General features: G+C 38.6%; 2 protein-coding genes across 6 annotated transcripts; one reads left to right on the forward strand and one right to left on the reverse strand.

Moving 5' to 3' along the window:
* Nucleotides 1-8,718, reverse strand: slc6a16b (solute carrier family 6 member 16b). Of its 3 annotated transcripts, none has more exons than XM_079488110.1 (12): nucleotides 8,463-8,718; nucleotides 6,623-6,827; nucleotides 6,395-6,552; nucleotides 6,197-6,317; nucleotides 5,899-6,074; nucleotides 5,690-5,800; nucleotides 5,353-5,594; nucleotides 5,010-5,178; nucleotides 4,604-4,805; nucleotides 3,787-3,946; nucleotides 2,554-2,716; nucleotides 1-2,480 (listed from the first exon to the last, which is right to left on the reverse strand). In XM_079488110.1, the coding sequence occupies exons 2-12, from the start codon at nucleotides 6,825-6,827 to the stop codon at nucleotides 2,208-2,210; spliced, it is 1,980 nt and encodes a 659-aa protein (XP_079344236.1). In that variant the 5' UTR covers nucleotides 8,463-8,718; the 3' UTR covers nucleotides 1-2,207. The 3 variants fall into 3 exon arrangements, with proteins under 3 accessions (XP_079344236.1, XP_079344235.1, XP_079344237.1); XM_079488109.1 differs by lacking the exon at nucleotides 8,463-8,718 and adding an exon at nucleotides 7,535-7,835; XM_079488111.1 differs by having other exon boundaries at nucleotides 99-2,480; nucleotides 6,623-6,847; nucleotides 8,463-8,708.
* A 1,182-nt stretch (nucleotides 8,719-9,900) lies between these two features.
* Nucleotides 9,901-22,471, forward strand: eps8l1b (EPS8 signaling adaptor L1b). Of its 3 annotated transcripts, XM_079488113.1 has the most exons (19): nucleotides 9,901-9,939; nucleotides 10,819-10,871; nucleotides 12,596-12,754; nucleotides 13,562-13,705; nucleotides 13,820-13,881; nucleotides 14,723-14,829; nucleotides 14,915-14,973; nucleotides 15,505-15,634; nucleotides 15,974-16,062; nucleotides 16,484-16,558; nucleotides 16,781-16,929; nucleotides 17,210-17,342; nucleotides 17,483-17,538; nucleotides 19,188-19,284; nucleotides 19,388-19,513; nucleotides 19,588-19,711; nucleotides 19,968-20,130; nucleotides 20,366-20,498; nucleotides 20,797-21,226. In XM_079488113.1, the coding sequence occupies exons 2-19, from the start codon at nucleotides 10,842-10,844 to the stop codon at nucleotides 20,881-20,883; spliced, it is 1,923 nt and encodes a 640-aa protein (XP_079344239.1). In that variant the 5' UTR covers nucleotides 9,901-9,939; nucleotides 10,819-10,841; the 3' UTR covers nucleotides 20,884-21,226. The 3 variants fall into 3 exon arrangements, with proteins under 3 accessions (XP_079344239.1, XP_079344240.1, XP_079344241.1); XM_079488114.1 differs by lacking the exons at nucleotides 9,901-9,939; nucleotides 10,819-10,871; nucleotides 12,596-12,754; nucleotides 13,562-13,705 and having other exon boundaries at nucleotides 13,820-14,150; nucleotides 20,797-22,471; XM_079488115.1 differs by lacking the exons at nucleotides 9,901-9,939; nucleotides 10,819-10,871; nucleotides 12,596-12,754; nucleotides 13,562-13,705; nucleotides 13,820-13,881 and adding an exon at nucleotides 14,032-14,150 and having other exon boundaries at nucleotides 14,731-14,829.
* The last annotated feature ends 379 nt before the right edge of the window (nucleotides 22,472-22,850 follow it).

Genomic DNA, 22,850 nt, shown 5'->3' on the forward strand with positions numbered 1-22,850 from the left:
GGTGATTGTTTAATGAGGCTCCAACATAAAGTTGTATTGTGCTCATGTGATGTAGTTCTATAAAGTAGACAAGACAAAACCAACACACGTCACAATTTGTTTGCATGTGATCATATATTTAAACTTACACATAAGGGAGAAAGCACATATGTCACGTTAAAAGCAAAAAAGACAGCCATAAAGAAATACTGAAAACAAACAGTAGTGTGTAACAGTTACAATTATTACACCTCTCGTTGGAATGCTTGATTCTGATTGGCCAGCAGCGACATTTGAGGGTTTGTTATTCCCAAATAATAACCGCTCAAAACTAATAACACACGATAACCCGGATGCAGCAAATCACTTTGACAGGTTTTTTTTTAGCAAATTAAATATATATTAACAGTGACAAAACCATCAAACCCCTGTGAGAGGCAAAGATCATATTAGTTGACAATGACTACAAGCCATAAATCTGCCTGGCCAATAGGTCAGATAAGATCTCTGGGAAACACATGTTCAGAGATATTTCAGGGTTAATAACAAAATAATTATGTTTAAAAAACAGCTTTCCCCAGCATGTCACCAAACATTCTGTACAAAGTAAAACTTACCCTGTAAAACGGTTTGCATAAAAATACTTCATAAAATATCAAAAGTGAAATGCATTATTTACAAACGTTTTTAAAACTGGAATTACTTAAAAAAACATTTTTTAAAAGTTCACATGGCTGTTATTGCAAAACCAAAGACCAATTTTAAAAGGTTACTTACAGGGAAAAAACAATATGCGTTTTGAAAACCCAAACATGAGGAAATGTCATAGAGAAACTTCCAGGTAGAGGTCTTCAGGGAGGACCCGAGGTCTGTTGAACATTGTGTGTAATACCCGAGTCGATCGGAAAACACGACGGCCCTGACCAGTGTCAGTCAGCACTGTGCGTGTGTTTAGTTACGTGCAACACGTAACAATGAGGAGAAAAGTGAGTCTGGAAATTAGGGAAAAAACACGAACATCCTCAGTGATCAGGAGCAAAACTACGCGCAGAATTACTGTACGCATTGATCATCGATCTATTACAATTTTTCATCGTGTTTATAATAAAATGAATGAACAGTCTAGTTTCATTATCACAACTGAATTTGCAGTGGAAAAAATGCAGGTCGAGTCGGCTCCAGTTTTTTCAAAAAATATTCGGGTCTGCGTAGTAAATTTATCATTTTTCTTGGTTTTGTCCGGGTCATGCTCCAACTTTAAAGTTTTAAGTAGTTTAAAGACAAATATGGGTCAGACCCATTTGGGACCCGTGAAGACCTCTACTTCAAAGTCCTACTTCACACCCGAACTAAAAACAAGTGCAAAAGATTGAGTTTTCTTCTGTGCAATATAACCCATATATTTCTTCATATCTGCCATGAGAAGCACTTTTTTAAGACTGTAGTTTGTGATCTGAGCTCTGATGTTTGAGATTCATGTTACTGAGTCTCAGTACAGTTAAAGGTGGTTGTGCACGCTTATTGCTCCCCGAACTCTTTGTAAGTCACTTTGGATTAAAGCGTCTGCTAAATGACTAAATGTAATTGTGTTCAACAGGATTTTTGTTTTTTTTATAAAAAATGAACCTTTACCTTTTAAGGACAATAACTTATGTTTAAATTACAAATACATTTAAATAATGACCCTGTAGACTTCATTTAAATTATAATGAAAAAGCCAATACTTTGTCTCTTAGTTTCAAGTCGCAAATCATTTAAAAGAGTACACTCTGCAATGCACATCGCATTGGATAAAAGCGTCATAACATTATTAATGTGTCGACTAGCATTAAACACTTACTCAACAGAGATCAGACCACTAAAGCAGTACCATCAGTTGTAGTCAAAGGTTATGATAGTGTTTCATTGTTGCAAAGATGTTTAAATGTTCATTTGGACCCAACAGAAGCAGGTAAAGCCCAGCAGTACCGTTACTTAGATTTACCTCAGAAAATGAAAATTCTGCCACCAAAACTATGGCCACTAGCTTTGTATGGAGGTGTCAGATTAGAAAATTTGAGATCTGAATGCACAACCAGGGTGACTAAACAAATTCTTTGAAAAAAGTACATTTTTCGTAAGTACAGGCAAAAATGTCTGTTTTGAACAAGAGGCGTCAAAATAAAATCCTCGTCCCCTTTTCATTCAAATTGATCTATCGCAGATGTTTATAAACTCAGATTTAATTTTCATAACTCACTGTCCACATGGCCGTTTTGAGGAAGAAAGTCAGCGTTTTCCCCGGCTAACAAGAGAGATGAATTTGTACCGAGTGGGGTGAGGTCCATGTCTGTGGTAGCACATGGCACATAACCTGCCTCGGGATCTAAAGGGGACCGACCGAGCCGTTCGAGAACAACAGCATGTAGATATCCAATAGGAACAGGAAGTGTTGCAACAATAATGAGACTTCCCATGACAGCAAGCGCCCAATCTGGATACGGGAGATGTATCTCAGAAGCCTAAAACAGATTTAATTTAGCATCAATTCAATGTACAGAGATTGACGTGAAGATGTGCAGCGTGTGGATTTACCATTTCTTTATTCCAGCTTGTGTACGTGGGCCGCTGTAAGAACATCTTCAGCAGACTGGCACCCAAAAGACCCAGCATAGCAACCGGACACACATACTTCCAAAGATACTTGTACACCACTGGAACCGGACGGCCCAACATCTGCTTCAGGTCCTCTAAAAATCTAAAATAATCATGATATATACCCATTAAGACACAAGTAGTCAAATGTGTAGACATGCCCACTACATAATTGTCATAATAAATAATTTCCTTTCGTGTTTAATACAGTTTGTACAAAAGATCACATTGAAATGACATTGGCGCCCTCTACCAGACATTTTATGCTACTGTGTTTGAAAGTGAGAACCACGTGACTTATTTCATTGGTGCGAGTAAGCCAAACTAGCTGTCAATCATGTATCATTCTTGTTCAGACAGACATGTACCAAGGCTATAATAAGCTGGTCAGAAGTAATGTTGATGGTCGCTATTTCCTAGTTCAACTTCTAACGTTTTGTGTGTGCGTACATCTAAAAAATAAGTAGCTAAATACTTCCTTAATCTCTTAGTAGTCAGACTTGATCCTCTGAAGTATTATTCGGTGCACTCAGAATCTCAATCGCCTGCTCATACCAACATTAAACAGGCTTGATAGGATTTCGATTGGAATTGTTCTGATTGTTATGTGGAAATATTTAATTCAGCTTTTTGGATGGTTGATTTAAAGTGAATTTTTTACATATGTTGTTATTATGTATGTTGTTAACGTCACTGTACGTTGTCTATTTAGTTGTCACTGTTTCTCATTCATGCTTGTACTTTATTATCATTCATTTGCAGAACCACAGGTGTATGTATCTATTGGAAACAGTAAAGACTTTTATTATGGGCATGGACAGAGTGATTTATTGTTCTGCCTCAACATTCCGCAGGGGTTGCCACCCAATTTAAAACGGCACCTTATATATCAATTTCATACACGTTTTTTTCTTGGATAATAGACATAATAAAGATAAAGCAGCCGTCTACACTTTTGACTGCTACAGTAGTGTGTATTCTCAACAGTTACTACGCAGCGTTCTAAAACACTTGATTCTCATTGGTCAGTTGCATCATTTCAAGGTTTGTTATCCCATATAACTGCTAAAACCGATAACACCACTCACACGGGTACTGTCGGGTCATTTTCAGCAGTACTGCTCATACGACACACGTCCCTTATATTTGACTCAGACACGGAGTGTGATGTACCTGTCTGCGCCATAAAACCACGCCACACTGATGGTCTGAAAGATGACGACGATGATGAGTGGAAGCGTGGCAGAATAGTCATCGAACATCAACACGAAGTAGTTTCCACAGCGCTGAGTAAACATCAGACCGATCAGAAAGCCCATCCCACAGCTGCACACTGTGAGAGAGAGAAAACAACCAATCAGAGAGGCCTAAATGATACCAAACAACCTCGAGGTGAATTAAGCAGACCAATCAGAAAACTCAGTTATTTGAAAAATTTTCTCAGAATGAGTAAAGTTGTGTTTCGCTTAATTTAATATGCAGAATACACGAATATTGTTTTTACCATTGACAGTACTTTTCACACATTTATACATTGCGGTATAACTCGCACACAGAAATGACAAGGTACTGGCATAACACTGAGCTCAAAACAACAGTTTAACACAAAAGTTCCTAAAAACAAGTCGTCCAAAACTTCAAAAGTGTATATTAGATAGTTGTCCGTGCATGCGTTTTTTATCAAGTAAGCAGTAAGCACGTAAGGTTTCTTATAGCCCAAAAGCCTGAAGATCGTTTTGATTACGATGTCGCATGTACGTGAAACTTTTCAAAGTCGCAAAGGAAAAACTTTTCCTCTTTTTACCGTATAAAAGTGCTCTAAACATTGATGCTACATGGAAATAAATATTACCACAATACGGCCCACAGAATTGACCAATAACTCAAATAAAAGGTCGGGCAAACAGTTGGTTACACGGTGTTATCAAGGGTAAGTAAACATAGCATTACAATATCAAACAACTGAACAGAAGAACAAAAGAATAGTTACTTGTAAAAAGCAGCTTGCGTTTGCGTAGCGTTTTAAACGTGTCCGTTAATGGAGTCATAATCCCAGCCATCGTTCCAAACATGGTGGACAAACCCAGATTGAGCAGCATTAGGAAGAAAAGAGCCGACCAGAACGGACTACCGGGAAACAACGTCATCGCTTCAGTGAAGGCGATAAACGCTAGACCGGTTCCCTCAGCGCCCTGAAGAGAAACAGAGTTAGACAATTGTAAAATCTCAGTAATGCTATAATACAATATCACTGGGTGACTCCGCCCACATCAACATCTCTTTGACCCACAATCCTGCTGCACACAGGATGTATATTAAACTTTTCTGCATGACTGTGACACGCTTGTATTTCTTTGGGAAAAAAATACTAATTTCTAACATTCATCAGTTTGTACCTTCTTCATTTCTTCCTCCAGGCTGCAATCGTCGATCTTCAAACCAGTAAGATTGAGCTGGTGACCCTCAACTCTGTACCAGTCTTCATATTCATTCAGTACATCTGATGCATTGATGAGGTGAGAGAAAGACAAGTTGGGCATCGCCTCAGACACGGCCTTCAGATTACTGAAACATACATGTTTTCATTTTAAATCTTGTGAAGCACGCATCAGTATGTATATTAGCTATTTTACAACTGCTTCACATATGCCACTGTTGCATGCTCTGATTTACAAACCAATTTTATTACTAAAAACAAATCAAAACATATTAAAAGCATTTACTCTTTTGCACACTGACCGTTTGGCACAGTCTGTGGCGATAGTTTTAGCTCTAAAACCCAGCACGGCGAACACGACCAGCGTGGCCAGAACAGACGTCATGAAGTTGACGCCGGACACTGTGAAGGCGTCACGGTGGCAATTGTTGCTCCGCGGGTTGTAGGACGAGTACGCGATCACTGAACCGAAGCCCAAACCCAGTGCGAAAAAAACCTGAGTCGCCGCCTGACGCCACACCTGAACGTCCTTCAAGATCTCCAGCTGTAAGATGGTTCAAGCCGACATGAATAACACTGAACCCGTGTTTCTGAGACGCTTATTTTAGTTTGTGTTAATGTGTGTGTGCACGTACGTACCCTTGGGTAAAACATGAATTTAATGCCCTCTGATGCCCCGTCCAGCATCACCCCTCTGATCAGAAAGCACAGGAGTACCACGTACGGAAACACGGAGGAGAAATACATCACCTGCACACGACCAAATCATGATCAATTTAAATCAATATCATGTTATTTTGTCTCACAGCATTCACATGACACATACAGTATATACACACTCGCATTACCTTGCCGGTGGATTTTATTCCCTTGTACATGGCCAGACAAACAATGACCCAAGCGGCTAGCAGGCAGCCAGTGATGATGAGGTTCATCTCGCCCGTTTCATCTATAGAATCTGTGATATCCAGAGCCTTGCGGTACCAGAAATATGTCGTCGGTGAACTGTCTTCACATTCCTTCACTAACAACGAAGAAAACAACAAAAGCATCTCCATAAACATATCCCTCCTCACATTTCCAATCTCTGCTAATAATTAGTCAAATAATTACAATTGTACATCGAATCACAAACACAATTCATACCGGTGCCATTTCCTTCTGTCGGGCAGTTTTCCCAGGGAAGAGGATACCGGAAGGAATTCCCAAGGTAAAAAATACTCCAGCCAATAATTACATTGTAGTACAGCGCCACAAAGGAACACACCTGTGAAACAGTGTATATCAGGATCGTAGCTTTTTGTAAAAATCGCTGTGAATGAGCAGAAACACAAAGCTTCTCACCACACAGCTGGCGTATCCGATGCCAACAAGCTTCGGAGAAATGTGTCTCCAGACGCCAATACTGCCCTGTCTGATGCTCTGACCTGCAGCCAACTCCAGAAAAAACAACGGCACGCCAACCAAACCCATCAACACCACATAGAGCAGGATGAACGCTCCTGAGACAAGGAAGCATGTGTCAGTTCTGCTGAAATCACAAGCGCAAACGAAAGGTGTAGGTCCGCTCACCTCCTCCGTTCTGATGACAGAGGTACGGGAACCTCCAAACATTTCCTAAGCCCACGCTGAATCCCACCTGAGCAAGGAAATATTCCACTTTACTGTCCCAGCCATCTCTGGCCATCTCCACGGCAACACCCTGCACAGCCCCGCAGCTAAGGTCAGCCTCCTCCAGCTGGTCATCGGCAGGTAACCGAGGCTTCTCTGACGTCATCTGAGATAAAACAAGACACACTATTTTTCATTGATAACAAGAAAGCGAGAAAAAACGTTACTTGGCTCAAATTAGTGTCTTCAATATGTTGAATTTAGACTGCGATAGAAGTCCTAAAATACGGTTTCTTTAAATGTGACCGAACTACAGGACCCATTCACAAATCGTTTATTTAATACAACGATTATACAATAAATATAAATAGTTATATCCTTAGACACTAGCCAAACACAAACCGGAAGTTGAGGGGACACTTCACCCAATGGGTGTCGAGATCTGTTAGGTTAAGCATTCTTCCCCCAGAGAATGTCTGTGTTCATCACAATAAAGAAGTGTATGCAGCATGTGACGAAATGATGACAGAATTGTATTTTTGGGGTGAAGTATCACTAACTGCGGGTTATAAACAGGATGAAACGTCTCAACAGGAAACACGGACTTCCACTTGTCAGATGCTCGACAATGAACAAATATTTGTATGTCTCACAAGTTAATATTAAATAACAATAATTGTTCCACAGAAATGAAGAAAGAAATTTAGTTGAAATACTGCACGATTCCCCTCTTTTTATTTAGATTGTATTGTAACCAGGAATAATAAACTCTAATATTCAATCCTACAAATATAATCTAACGGCGTAAAACCCGATGTACAAATCGTGAAGGGAGGGTTTTCTATTAAATGACAAAATTAAATCGAATCTTACCGCCGCCGTCTTTTATTGTTTCGTACACATTTGACGTTACACGTGCTGAAGCGGAATGGCGCGCCTTTCTGTCAGAGACGCGCGCGCTTAGTTCTTCTCAAAGGGGAAAGAACTTCACAGTTTTGTCTCGCGAGCCGTAGAGATCCTATATTTATATAGAATACATTTTGGCGCTGTGTGACTCATGCAATTGGTTATTTTCGGGTGGGTTATCTTCACGTGTCCCATTCAGCAACCGCGCCATAGACACAACAGTTCCGCCATATTTACATGACCCCACCCACTACACAGACCACGTGATTTAGTGACGTGGCTATTTCCATAATAAAAAATACGAATTTTATACAAAAGTCAGTTAAGACCATGTTAAACAAGATAATTGAATATTCAAAATAAATAGATATTTCTATAATGAATTAAAAGTTGTTTCTCTCTGCAACATTAAGAGTTAATTTCATGCAAAATAGTCACTTGTTTTACTGCTCAAGTTTCAATTATCTATTTGACAACTGTTCGTAGTATGTACACTTATTCATTTGTATAACAGTACTTCCGCACTCCCTTGCCATTATGAATATTTGTCCCGGTTTGTCAGATGATGTCCACCTGCTTTTGTTCCGTGTAAATCTGATGCAATTCCACATCAGTATTTCACTGGTTTTTAATTTAACCAGCTGGCGGCGCTCTCTGCACACACTGTGTTTGGGTCTTATTTTACAGTAAAAGTAACCCCGGGTCACAAGACCTATTCTTTGTAAACGCTTTAAAGTTAAACATTTTCTGTTGAAATCAGCTTATATATAATACATATGATGTTGAGTTGTGTGATTGTATTTGTAAACTGTGTGATTCAAAAGCTGCTTTTGTTATGGAAACGTCATATCACCTAAAAATGAACGAATAGTGATATAACCATTAGGCAACGTACCTTTCTTTTACAGGTGATACTGTAGCAGCTGCGTCTCTCTCTTTCTCGTTATATTGCAAAGATCGGTCGTACAAATAAAACCCATCCTAAACTTTTAAATATCATGACCAAAATCGCGCCAGGAAATCAATAAAAACGTGTCACAGCAGCCTTTAAACTAATAATCCTCCACACCAGCAGCTCCAGTTGTCCTCAGATAAACTTCATGCGCTTTGTTTTGCCACGTTGAGCGCGCCGAATATTTCTGCTGTCAATCAACCAAGTAAGACCCGCCCACTGGGACGCTCTAAATTAAGCACCGCCCCAAATTTATTCTGTTCAGTTTTTTGATCCTCCGTTCAGTTTAGAAAAGGAATTGCTCATGACGTCATGACATTAAAGCCCCCGCGCCGCCATACGTTTGAGGAAATCATCTGTTGCGGAAGATTCTACACAGAGTGATACAACCTCGCACAGACCTCACACGCTGTTGGCCCTTTATTTAGCTCTTTATTGAAATAAATAGTGGTCGGTCTATAGGTCTACGATAGGGAGCAACAAATGACCTACTGCAAGTGTCCGTACATAAACCCGTCCGTATATCACAGTGATTATGCAGTGTAGTGTAGTGTTAGAGACATTTTTACTAGGCCTTGGCTATTTGTAGTGTATTGAAGTCAACTCCAGTTCAAATGATGTCATTAGTGGTAAAATCCGAGACATAGGCCTATGCTTACTGCAAATTACATGCATGCAAAGATATATGTTGTATTAGATCAACTACCTCATATAAAGATCAGTGACGTTTGCCCTGAAAGTGACATGACCTCTACAGGACTATTCGACCTAGCTGTGTGAATTGAATCGGCAATATGGGTAAGTAATATAAACAAGTTTGGGACATTGTGTTACATTCTGTGAAATGCAGATTTAGTAAACAATAAGGTAGATTCTAAAAAAGGTATGTGTTGTATGCGAAGTAATGCAGGAAATACAGTTTCTAATTCTTACTTGCTCTCTTAATGAGAAGTTCTGTAAAATAATGTCAAACTTGAATGTACAAGTACACTGTAAAACTTTGCTGTAATTTAAAATTGAGTTTTCAACATAAACTTACCTAGTTCTATTATTTTCTTTCATAAAACAAGACTAGGTTTTTTAAGTCACTTTTCTTGTTATTTACTTTTGAATCACAAAAGTCAAAGTGTAAAGTAAATAAATAACAGCACTAATAATAAAATATGAAGTTGTATTGAAATCTACAGAAAGTTACTGGCAAACGTTTTACAGTGTATTAATAAATATAATAAAGTTGATAATAGAGACACAGTTTTCGTGCAGTCTAATGCTTTTCAGACATTTTTGTATGTCAGATTAGCCTCAGTCAGTTACCTGGTGGTAAAGAATGTCAGGGCGGTTACATGCTTTCAAAATACATCTCACCTCCAAAACACAAGTCAGACGAAGATCATCCCAGCATCAGGAGTGTAATACCGCGGTGAGTGTTGGAAAATCAATTATTATGTGATAACAATATACAGTATACACAATTTGTTTTAAAAACCGAAGAATTGCTTTGATTGTGTTTTTAATGTCTTAGTTGGTTGTTTATTGTCAGGTGGTATTTTTCTGGCAGGAATAGTTCACCTAAGAATTAAACCTCTGTCATTACTCACCCTGATGTCATTTCAAACCCTTATACCTGTTATTCTTCTGTTGAATGTTAAAGAAAATTCATACTGTGTAGTAACAGGGGCCTAAGCTTTCATAAGCACAAGACAGCCCAATGAAAGCATCATAACAGCAGTTCACATGACGGGTCACAGTACTTTTATTTTGTTATGAGAATTTTATTGTGATGTTTTGTGTTTTAGACCCTGATCAGCCTCTGGTCAATGTATGATGTCACCTGTGTAAGAACACACATTTTTATCGTACATCAGAAAACAGAAAGTCAGACTGGTTTAGAATTACACAAGAGAGAGCAAATATTGACAGAATTTTGTATCCTGGTGAACTAGTGCTTTACTTTTATTTGGTATACCTAATTTCCTCAATTCACTTCAAAAGTGTTTGGCTATTGAGTATTAAAAATTTACTTCTGTACATGTACACATGTTTAGAAACTGTTAGTGTACACCTGTGTAGTGTAAGGAAACCTGTGTGTGTGTCATTGTGAAAGTCAAGGATGTGTAATACCCTGGCTAAATTGTAACTTTCAGGAATTCCAGTTGCAGGAAGTTAGACAGGTCGAGCAGGAGAGAGAGAGAGAGAGAGAGAGACGGGTGTTTGAATGATCTGTAGGTTTTTGTGTTAAAACACAGCATGGTCTTCAGCCCGATCTGTGTTTGATGTGTGATGTGATGATGTTCCACAGGTGTGAGACAACCAGTGGTCCTGATGGCAGAGATATCTCACTATCTGCTCACTGTAAGTCATCTCTGCAGTTTTAAAAACCATACTGTATCCATGACACATACATTAGCACAAAATTCCCACAAATAGATTTTTGCATCTTCTGTAGAAAATGGGGAAAAGTGCCATGATACTTGTAAAGTGTTTCTGGGGCATTGATATGCGGTTGCTAACATACTGGATAGGTACAAGATACAAGTCTCTTATGATATTCTGGTCTAATTCATAAGTCCAATACTTTAAAAGAGCGATCCTTAACAAATTGATAGGATTTGAGGTAACATCCATTCATCCGCTGCTGCGAAACACATTTTGTACAGAATGCAAAATGTATTACCCTATACAAGAAAAACAAGATTTGATTCCATAATTAATTTAAATGTTGTTGACAGAGGCGAGTCATGAGTTTACGCCTGACTTTGGGAGGGATTGAGTTTTTTTGTTATTTGGGTGTGTGCTGGACAGTAAGATGCTTATGATCCTGTGAGGGCAGTGAGATGAAACAAAGGTGTGGTGTGGTAGTCATCAGTTTGGTTCAGATTAAAGGGATACTTCACCCAAAAATGGGTTCCCTTAACTGAAAGCATTTTTCCATAGACTTTAGGAAGATCGCAAAAAAGATGCTCTGTGATTAACAAAGGTTTATGATTTTGGACACATTTTGTCCATAAAGATAATCTTTACAAATGAACACCACATTTGTTACTTTTGAAGCCGAAATACAATCAGCAGAATTAAAAAGCTAACAGGATGCTATAAACAGACTACACTTATGGTCTCTCGATTATCATCGTCACCACCACCAAGCCTCCAACAACTATTACAAACTTTATAGAAGTATAGAATTTCTAAAAAACTATTTTGTAGTTTTATTTAATTAACATTGCATATTGGAATTTATTGTGTGTCTGATATTTGACGTGTGTTTTGACTTGCATAACCTTATATGTTTTGCTTATAGTCAATGTTTTCTTGTACAGCTGCTTTGTAACAATGAAATTGTAAAAAGGGCTATATAAATAAAGCTGTCTTGACTTTATTAAAAATGTGTTCACTGGTCAGTATTTACTCTGTGAATGAATCCAGATCTACATTTTAAGAGATTTGTGCCCATGTTGCATTATTTGTGAGCTTTATATGCACGAAAAGGAAGTAGTTGCTTTAGCAACCATCATTTTTCAGACACATTAAGGCTTTAAGAAAATCACAAGCGGGTTATAATTGGTGTATGTCATAGAATAAAATGTGAACATTTTTAGAGGTTTTATTTATAGCAGATCTTATTTGGGACAATTTACCAAAAACCCATTCAAAAAACCCAAAGACTTTGGAGCGATGGAACAGGAAAGTAATTCCGGGGTTAGCATTCAAAAATACGTCATCTCTGAGCCTCCCTATGAGGGGCGAGATCTATTTGGTTATGAGCATTCTAACAAATATCTTCCCCAATGTTCATCAGAAGCACTCAAAGGTGAGTAGGCTAAATGATGACAGAATTTTTATTTTTGGGTGAAGTATCCCTTTAAATGCAAACTGTGACCCAGTTTACTTCATGATCTTCCAGTGAAAATAAAATGTACTTCCACTAATAAATTGCAAGAAAGTGAACATTATAAGTTGTTAACATCACCAGACCCTCTTTGACCAACTTGTCATCTCCAACCACTCGCCACCATTTCGGAACCAAACACATTCAGACAAGTTCCAAAGTCGTGCACTACATGTTTTTCTCTCTCCAGCGTCTGGTGAAGTTTTCTCTTGGAGATGAGGATGTTGACACCGTTGAAGAGGCTCTTTCACGGGTTCAGGATCTTCTGGATCATTATCAGCTGTCCAGTGCTGAGGTGATTCTGGAGATCAGAGTCGACAGCGTCAGCTTGAGAGACAGAAATAACCAGGTAATAACACACAACACTATACTAATAATTGCACTTTTTCCTGCAACTACAAAGGAACTTCAAGCACAGAAGAACCCAGCAGTGTCCAAAACCCAGTACTTCAGATGATATTCTGATGTTATATTATTTTCAGTTACTTTCGCAAACAAGTTGTTTGTTGTTTCATTAATTTTTTTATTTTTATTTTACATGATAATTTATGTTCACCTTTTAGCTATTTAGTTTCTGTGCTGTTTTATTATTTTAGTTATGTTTTATATCGGTAGACGTTTAATATATTCGTATTTATTTTTAGTTCTTCACCTTAATCTTATTTCAGTTTATTGCCAAGGCAACATTTTCAATTTTAATTTAGTTAAAGTTGTTGAGACCATTCCCAGCCCTACTGTACATCAATTTATCTTTAACTAACAGACATGTTTTAGTTAATGATAATATCACTGGTAATAGATCCCAAAAAGAATTTGTAGATTTGAAATATACAAACGTCTTCGCCAAAGATCTATGCAAGTACACTTTTTTAAACAAAACGGATGACACAATTTATGTATTGTTGAATACAAAACACATTTCCATAATTGATATGCTGATCTACACATGTGGTTGATCTCCTGGACACCCCTGTGAGCTACAGACATCACATCCACTCAGTAAAACGGTGACGTTGGTTGTAAGAAAAACACTGGCATCATTTTATGTGCCCCAAGTGTATTAATACTTTTTGGGCTTGTGTATATCTGTGTATATCTAACAATTATGCCTCGCTGATTGATCTGTTGCTTTGTCTTCCGTCTGATCCCTGATGAGGATTTGGAGATGTTTCCCCTGTCCTCTCTTCTCCGCTGCGATTGCATATATTCAGCAGCTCACCATCATCCGTCTCTTCTTCTGCTGGTTTGTCAGAGCTCCACCCAGAAGAGACCGGGCGTTTATTTATTCAGCTGCACAACGGTCAGTGCACAACAAGCTTCACAGCAGACGCAGCTGTGATTCAGGTGATACTGTTGTGGTTGTCAAACCCCGCCTCTTTGATGACATCACCGTGTACCTGTTTGTGCATTACAGGCGGAGCGCATCAGAGATGACATCAAACAAGTTGTGTCGTATCGCACAATAAGAGATAACAGGTAGAGATCCAGCCGAGCGCTGTTGTGATTTGCACCACACAGATGGTCAGACAGACGAAGACAAACCTGTTAACTGGCGGACAAACCGGTTCAACCAGTTTCTCTACATAACTTAGGAAGGCGTGACTGAGAGGACAGATAGAGAGAGAGAGAGACAGAGAGAGAAAGAGAGAGAGAGAGGTAAGACAGAGAGACAGATTCATTTGAGTTTAGCTGTTCTGACGGAGGTATCCAAACCTACAAGACATCTACAGTACTTCTACAGTAAGGTACAGTGTGTTTTCTTTACCTGTGTCTGTACGCTCAACAATGCCTGTGCGTGTGCGTGTGTACGCCGTGCATGTGTCTGTTTCACAATGTATGTGAGACACACCTGAACTCATTGACAGATCAATGTCAAACAAATTGCCAAACATTTTTCTCAACTTTCTTTAATGAATGAGCGAGTGTGAGCGTGAGTTTTTGTTTAGAGGTCAAAAGATTCGCTCCAGAAGTTAGTTAGATGAGATCAAACGCTTTCAAAAGCAAGTAAAAAAATTGTGTTAGAGAGGGTTACAGTCTTCAGTCTTTAATAAAAAATATCAAAAGTATCAAATTAAAAACATAAAATGGTGTTTTATAAAATAATTTCCAACTAGAAGTAAAAGTGTTTTATATTAAGTAGCATGTTGTGATGAAATCCCTTTCTCTGTGTGTTCTTTTTTAATGTTGCATAACTCGAGAGTAATAAGCGTTTGTTGCTTAGAATTCATTTACGGTTGGTGTTTAACTCTACATGTGCTGTATAATAGTTTCTGTGCATTCAGAATGGCTGGTGTTGATGTAAACGTGCGTTTATAAGGTTTTTAGAATCCAGTATGGATATTTCGGGAATACCGAGCCCTCCATATAGCCAAGCCCCAAACCCGCCCTCAAACCAGCCTCCACCCCCTTACCCGGGCATCAGAGGTGAGTGTGCGTGCAGATGTGTAAAACCATTTCATCATTTTTAATGTCTAGATTTCTAAACAAATGTTCTTCTTCTTGTTTTTAGCTAATGGAATGGTGAATGGTCAGCCTGATAAGTCATTTCTCAAGGCTCAGGTGGAGGTGGTGAGTACACCCACACTCACTGTCATCCGTGGGGACAGTCCATAGGCGTAATGACTGTTATACTGTACAAACTGTATATTTGATCACCGAGCCCATCATAGAAAACGTTTTGCATTTTTAAAACATTTAGCCAATGGGGACCTCAATTTTGGTGCATGCATGTGCTGGTGTGCATTCAGGTTTAGGTCCCCTCCGGGATATGAAAACAAGGCCACCACACGCTGATATAACATTGTGGTAGGGTAGTATGTTTTGCATGGAAAGCAGCTCACTTTTGTTTAGAAAATCAAACATTTCCAAAATGAGTTCTTGTTAGTTTTAATCGATGTTTGGACACAAATGTCAACCATTTTGACCTTCAAGAACAGCTTGTTTTGAAACACAAACACTCACATTCTTGTAGAGTTGAGTCCATGTATGTCTATGAGACTTTTGACCTTCAGCTGACCTTACGCCCGTGATCGCTCTCTCTCTCTCTCTCTCTCTCTCTCTCTCTCTCTCTCTCTCTCTCTCTCTCTCTCTCTCGCTCAGGACTTGCTCAATCATTGTTTTGATGACATGGAAGTGTTCATGGGAAAGCTGCAGCAGTCAGCAGAAGCTCAGATGATCCTCAACCAAAGGAACAAAAAAAACAAGAGAAGTCAGAGGAAAAGTGCAGATGGTACGAGTCTACATCACAGCCGAAAAAACTAAATATAAGATCACTTTAAGACAGGACAGATTACAAACGCCAGCCTCTTTTCATTATGGAAAACTACTAATATCTCAAAAGATCTCAGAGTAATCTTATAAAATATGCTCAGTGTTGTGTTACACTCATTTCATTCATCCAAACTTGTGACTTTCATTTATCTGGTGAACACAAAGGGAGGAATTCTGACGTGCTGGTCACTTTCTTTCCATGCGGTTACAACCCACGAGGAGCTTTGACAGCACAGAAAACATGATGACAGTAAATAATATATGACTCCAATGTATGTTGTGTGTTTGTGTTTTATAGAGGATCTATTGACAGCAAAAGCCAAATCCCCATCTGAGAATGAGTTCATCGACACATTTCAGAAATTCAAATACAGTTTTAGCTTGTTGGTGAGTCATATCCTTTAAATTATGTTTTAAAATAAAATTTAGTTTGAACAATTTGTTAATAGAACATTTAAAATATTTTATCATTTTTGTTTATGTCTTTTTTAATCATAAATGTTTCTTTGTATCGATCAATAAACAATATTATACAATATACTGAATGTTTAATACTTAATACATAAGTCTTTAGTGCTGATATGGCGTTTAAAGTGAATAAATAAACGAAATGTATTGTATTATACCATGAATAATTACATTTACATTTTACATTACATTTATTCATTTGGCAGAATAATTACGGTATTATAATATTAATATTATTTGTAAATATACAATAATTTTGACATTATTGGGATTTGTCATTTACTGAGAAGTATGCTGGCATATTTGTGAGGTTTGAATAAGCACACCGTTTGTTTTATAGGCGCGGTTAAAATCCGTCATCTCCAATCCTACCTCAGACGAGCTCGTGCATCACGTCTTCAAACCTCTCGACATGGTGAGTAATACACATTTACTCTCTGCGTGTGCGTTTATTTGTTTGCACACCCTGCAGCCGAGCTATTAAAGCCTTTTGTTGTTAGAGTGTTTTATCAAAAGGGGTTTATCGGCACTTGCCTGCTATTGTCTAGAGATTAGATTGATATCATGGGTGTATCGATCGGTAAAGTGCACTGTATATACAGTATTCATTTCTGTATTTGTGTGTGTGTGTATGTAGATTGTGAGGGCTTCAGGAGGTCCTGGTTTAGCTGCATCCGTGTCCAGTCCGGCCATGACACAAGCGGCTGTGACTCTCATTCAGAATGACCTGACAGCACAGGAACAAGAGTTATGGACCTTACTAGGACCCAACTGGACGCAGCACAGGTGTGTGGTCCTCTATGCCACATTAGGGAAAGTTGACCCAAAAATATACATTCTGTCATCATTTATTCACCCTCCTTGTAAACCTGTATGTGAAGATATCTGTAGAGAAATGTCTCGGTGGTTTTGTATTCAGTCAATTATCAATATTCTTCAAAATCTCTTCTTTTGTGTTCTGCAGAAGAAAGAAACTCGTACAGGTTTGACATGACGTAAGGGTGAATAAATGAAGAATTATCCCTCTCTTCTTTCTTTTTTTAATGCTAAATGTACCTTTGTGCAGGTCTGCTCTCAGAAGCCCCGTGGCCCCATACACACCCACATTTCTGGACGGATGGAGACCCCCGGGGTCAGATGTCGCAGGTTGGGTTGATCCTGTGGAAATACAACACAAACAAGATGCAGACCTCTCAAAAGTATGGATGACAAACATGAAGAGAGACATCAACTTTCAAATAATACACAATACAAAATGTGATATCCTTTATCCATCATTTTCCATGTGTCCTGGTAAATGTGATGTTCTAACATGTTGATTTCTGTGTCTGACACCCAGCTTACATCGTCTCACCCATTTGATCGGCAAACTCCCGTTCACGCTACAGACCAAAGGTAAGTTTCGTCAGTTATCAAGATCAAGCTTCACATTTTAAACCAGGAATTGTTGTCCTGTAGACACGCGGGATGTGTCCGAAAGCTAATACTTGTGGATGACTCGTCTATCGAAACTGGTTTCACACCGGATTACAAAACATCCTTCCATCATGTTTAATGATCTTGATTTACCTGAGCTTTCCGTGAACGCTCATATTTGACATTGGACGTCATGTGACCCAGCTCAGTGCCTGCATGTAACGTAATCTGACTCGCGTTTTCTTTTGCAAAGTTTTGTTGGTGGTTTAATAGGACGGGCTCATCTCATGGCTCATGCCTCTAAAGACATGTCTTTATTCATTGTGTTGGGTGTCCGTATCTCATTGGTTCTTTCAAGGTGAGCACAACAAACCCCATACCAAATCTGCAAAAGATCGGTTTCACTTCTGAGCCAAGTAAAGGACTCAGTATTGTCTTAAAGTATTTCTTCTGCTTCGTTGGCGTCAAAGCACAGAACGACTGTGAGAGTTTATGTACTGTTTTTACATGACTAAAACAGAGTTGTATTTGTGTGCGGTCGCCTTAATGGAGGGTTTTCACCAATGAATGAAGAGCAAACAGTCATTCAGAGATAACTCTGTCTCTGTGTGTCTATTGTTTCTCACGGTGCCCGGTTTCTGTCTAATATATGAAGTATTGGGTGTAACTAGTTACTAAGTAATTATTTACTGTAATTTAATTACTTTCCCCTTGAAAAAGTAAAGTAAAGTAAGGGATTACTCTGTAATTACATCAGAAGTAACTGTAATTACATTACAGAAAAACATTTACTTTGAGTCATTTAGCAGACGCTTTAATCCAAAGCGACTTACAAAGAGATCAGGGAGCAATGAGCGATATGTCATACAAAGAGCAATAATACAATAGTTGCTAATACAAAGTTACTAGTTTCAACAAAAGCTGGACCACTACCTGTTGAGATAAAGAGAGAGGGTTAGTTTTTCATTTGTCTGTCAAGTATTCACAGAAGTGATGGGTTTTAAGTCGTTTTTTGAAGGTTGTGAGAGATGACCGGACCGCATTGGGAAGAATGTTCCACCAGGAAGGAGTTGTGAAGGAGAATTAGCGGGAAAGCGATTTAATGCCCTTATGAGAAGGCATTACAAGGCGCCGCTAGTTCGCTGAACGCAGGGTTCTTGATGGGGTGTAGGAGGGTGTGAAAGTATACAGTGCAGATACAGTGATAGTCCTGTAAACTAAATACTTTGTCCAATATATGTGTTTGCAAAAGGGGAGTCTAACAAAGTCTAACATTACAATCCGTGAGGAACCAAAGTATTACAATTCTAATTTGTAATACTTTGGTTAGTTAATAATACTACTTTATGTCGTTTTATATTAGTTATTTGAACGAATTAAAAGAGTCGTTTCATGTCTATCCTTGAACCCCTAAATAAGGTTGATATAGAATATAGAAAGTAATTAACAATAATTAATTAAATACTTTTTGGACAGAGTCGTTTGTAATGTAATCTAATTACACTATTGAATATGTCATTAGTTACTTTAAGAGTAGCTTGCGCAACACTGATTATACGTGTCAGGACAGAGGTGGTTATGAATCCAAACATTCTTTGAATGAACAAAAACTAATTTCTCTGTTTCAGTGAAAGCACGGTGAAAGAGAGGTCATATCGCTGCAGTTACGACTTTGTTGCACGAAACAACAGCGAGCTCTCAGTTCTGCAAGGAGAGACACTAGAGGTTTTCATTCTCTCACGCACACATATCTCTCTATATCTCAATAACGTTGTTGTCGCATCAAAAGAGAATAACAGTACAAATCATATTTTGATCCGTCGTTCAGGTGATCGAATCATCTAAACGCTGGTGGAAGTGTCGTAATACGTTTAACGAAGTGGGATTCGTACCGTTCAACATCCTGGAGACCATCACACATGTTGACAATCCTGTAACCCGCAGAACTCCTAAGGTACAAACTCACATCCAACGCTTCTCGAACGCTCTCTCCTCCTGCGGTCCTGTTACATTTCATCTCTGTTACAGCCTCCCGTCGCTCCACCAATTTCCAACAGCCTGCCCATCCGGTCCGCCGTGACCTCTGACCCCATCAGCCCTCGACCCCGCAGCATGGTGCTGGGACAACATCTGCCTGAAGACACGGAGAAAGGTACCAACATGCACAAACATGGAGCTTGCAGCTGAACACAAGTTACTATTATGAGCAGAATGAGCAAACTGAGACTTTTTAGCTGATCTGAGATAAAGCAGCTATTTTATAGCTCATTTGTGTCTTTAATGCGGGTGAGAATCTTTGCTGGTAGAATAACGCTTCATTGTCCGTCCGGTTCCTTCCCGTCTCCTGCATCTTCCTGCTTTCTCACGGGCAGGTTTGTGCTCACATTGATTCGGTCGCTCTGTGTCAGTCATGCAGGTTAATGATGAGTTACTTCAACGCTTGACCAGCGGGAAGAATTTATCCCCCCGGCTTACGATCCCTCGCTCAACGGACACAACGGCTCAGCTCGATTACAGCTCGCCTCCAGATGAAGTGGAAAACTGGCTGAGAAAAAAAGGCTTCAGTCAACCGTGAGTCTCATAATAATTCACACAAAACAAAAACAGAAATCATTGAATCCATCTGTAACTTGTCATATCATTGATCTTGTTTGCACAAATACAGAATAACACCAATCGACCAATTGGATTGTTTTTCAATTACTTTTTCAACGTTTGTAAATGTCCACATATGTTTGATTGTTGTTATAGATTGATAGTGTAATGCAGGAGTAAAATGCTAAAGCGCTGGGTGTTGTGTTTGTAGGACGGTTCAGTGTTTAGGGGTTCTGACTGGAGCTCAGCTCTTCTCACTGAATAAAGAAGAGCTGCGTGCTGTTATTCCTGAAGAGGGCGCAAGAGTCTACAGTCAACTCACAGTACAGAGAGCCCTGCTCGAGGTACACACATTCACACCATACACTCAAATAAACAATGGACACAACTGGCAAAAAACCTTAAAGACACACACAACAAACAAACACTCATACACACAGTTGAATAAATACACACACTTAAATATGAACATGCACACAATGTACAGAAACGTGTTCAAACACTATTTAGTGAGATGCATACACATCACACACTCAAATAGCTACACACACACTCACCATACACTATTATACACACATATACTTCCAACACTCATAAACACTGTATATAAACCGCTTCCAACTCCCTCTCTCTTTCTGTCAGGACGCTCGCAGATCTACAGAGCTGGAGACTGTGATGGAGAGACAGAAGATGAAGGTGGATTTGAAACTGGAGAGTGGAACTCTATAAACATCTATTGATGGATGAGTGTGCACACACACTCACGTGCAGAATAACGCTTAGATGAATCTGCCATCTTCTGTTTATTCTCTCTGTCTAACACACTCTTGCACCTGCACAAGAATATTTGACCTTTCCATCTCTGTCCATACTGACAGCACGGAATGAATTTACGAATCTTATGTACAAACATCTAAATTTCTTATGTTACATGGATTAATATATTCTTAACTAATAAATGGCCAAGGGTTCCATCCCAGGGGATTGCACATACTCAGATAATATGTGAAGTATAATGCAATGTAAGTCCCTTTGAAATAAAAGCTTCTGCTAAATGCGTAAATTTGAGCTGAAACCAGCAGTTCTTCTTTCTTCCCGAAGGGGGCGACAAACACCGACGTGTGCGAAACAGAGCCAGTGACGCTTCGACAGACCCTTACTAGAGTAAACTGAGGTCAGGTTATGAATGATTCATGATTTAAACCTGCAGTCTTTTGGTTATTAGCCTGGATTTTAACTTCATAATGGATGAACTGTACTGACAATACAGGTTTGCTACTTCATAAGTTTGACAGTATTTGGGAGACCTACTAATACCAATGCTCAACCTTAGTTAAAACTTTCACATTGTTATATTTAGTTGCATATTCCCCCAAACAAACAGCTTTAAGACTGACAGAATGTGAAAAAATTACCTACTATTTACCCCATAAATGAAACAGATCAAGTAGTTGCTGCTGTCAGGGGTTATGAAAAAGAGCATATGGCTGCATAGTCTGAAGATTTGATATGCAGTGTGTGCACACGTGTGTGTGTGTGTGTGTGTGTGTGTGTGTGTGTGTGTGTTTTACCAGCTGCATTCTGTTGATTGTGCTCACGGCTGTGAACAGCTCAGGTGTGGTGTCAGGTGTGAGGTGAGGAATGTGTGTGAGAGAAAGACACACACACACACACACACACACACACACACACACACACACACACACACACACACACACACACACACACACACACACACACACTCTCTGATCCAACGCAAACAAAATTGTGATTTCACATTTGTGTAATGCAAATACACACACACGTCTTTATCACGGCTTCAGGGGGACGACAGCAGACATAAACATCTATCAGTTTTCAGTTTTCTCTCTTTTGGGTTTTTCTTCGCAAAGTTACTTAAACTGTCAAAGTGTTTATATGTAGCCACCTGAAGAATAACACATGTGGTTTAATAACACTTAAGGTTGATTGTAGGGCCAGGCATAACTTTTCATTTCAAATAAAAAACATTTTAGTGTGTTAAACTTAAAAAAGGATACTTTCAGCCTACTATGTACTTCTTAAGTGTACTTATACTGACAGAAAAGTCTAAATATATTTGACCTGTACCTGAACTTCATCTTTTGAAGGAAAGTGTCATTTAGTGTTGTAAGTATACTATACTACTCTTTTGGTGGAGTAGCTTTATGGTTAGGAAACTACCTGTAAGAAAACTTGTATTATTGTTGCAGTACAAATTAAAATGGTAAATTAGTTGTGTATTCAACGTTTACTATTGTTTGTGCTTACAACTCAAATGTAATAAATAAAAAGTAGGAAAAATATACTTGAACTACTTAATGATTAAATCAACGTAAAGAAAAGTTTTTGAAACAGCTTTTATTTATATATTTATATGCTTTCATGTCAACTTTTGTTGTAATATTTGTTGGGTTTTAAATATATTTTTAATGTGTCTTATAATATTGTATTTTTATTTTTATATCAATAATTTATTTCATATAGATTTACTTTTATTTTCAGTGCCTTGTTTTAAACTAAAGTAAAATCAAATATGTTGCTTTAGCAATGAACTGAAATAGGTATTTCAAATATATTTAGGCTGATCCTTTATTTGATTTACATAGTTTTAGATACTCAGTTTATGTGTTTTACTAAAGGTTCTGTGCCGTTCCTCTTAATGTCTGTGCAGTTAA

This window comes from Barbatula barbatula (assembly GCF_947034865.1).
Source record: "Barbatula barbatula genome assembly, chromosome: 23".
In the NCBI taxonomy this organism is placed as follows: domain Eukaryota; kingdom Metazoa; phylum Chordata; class Actinopteri; order Cypriniformes; family Nemacheilidae; genus Barbatula; species Barbatula barbatula.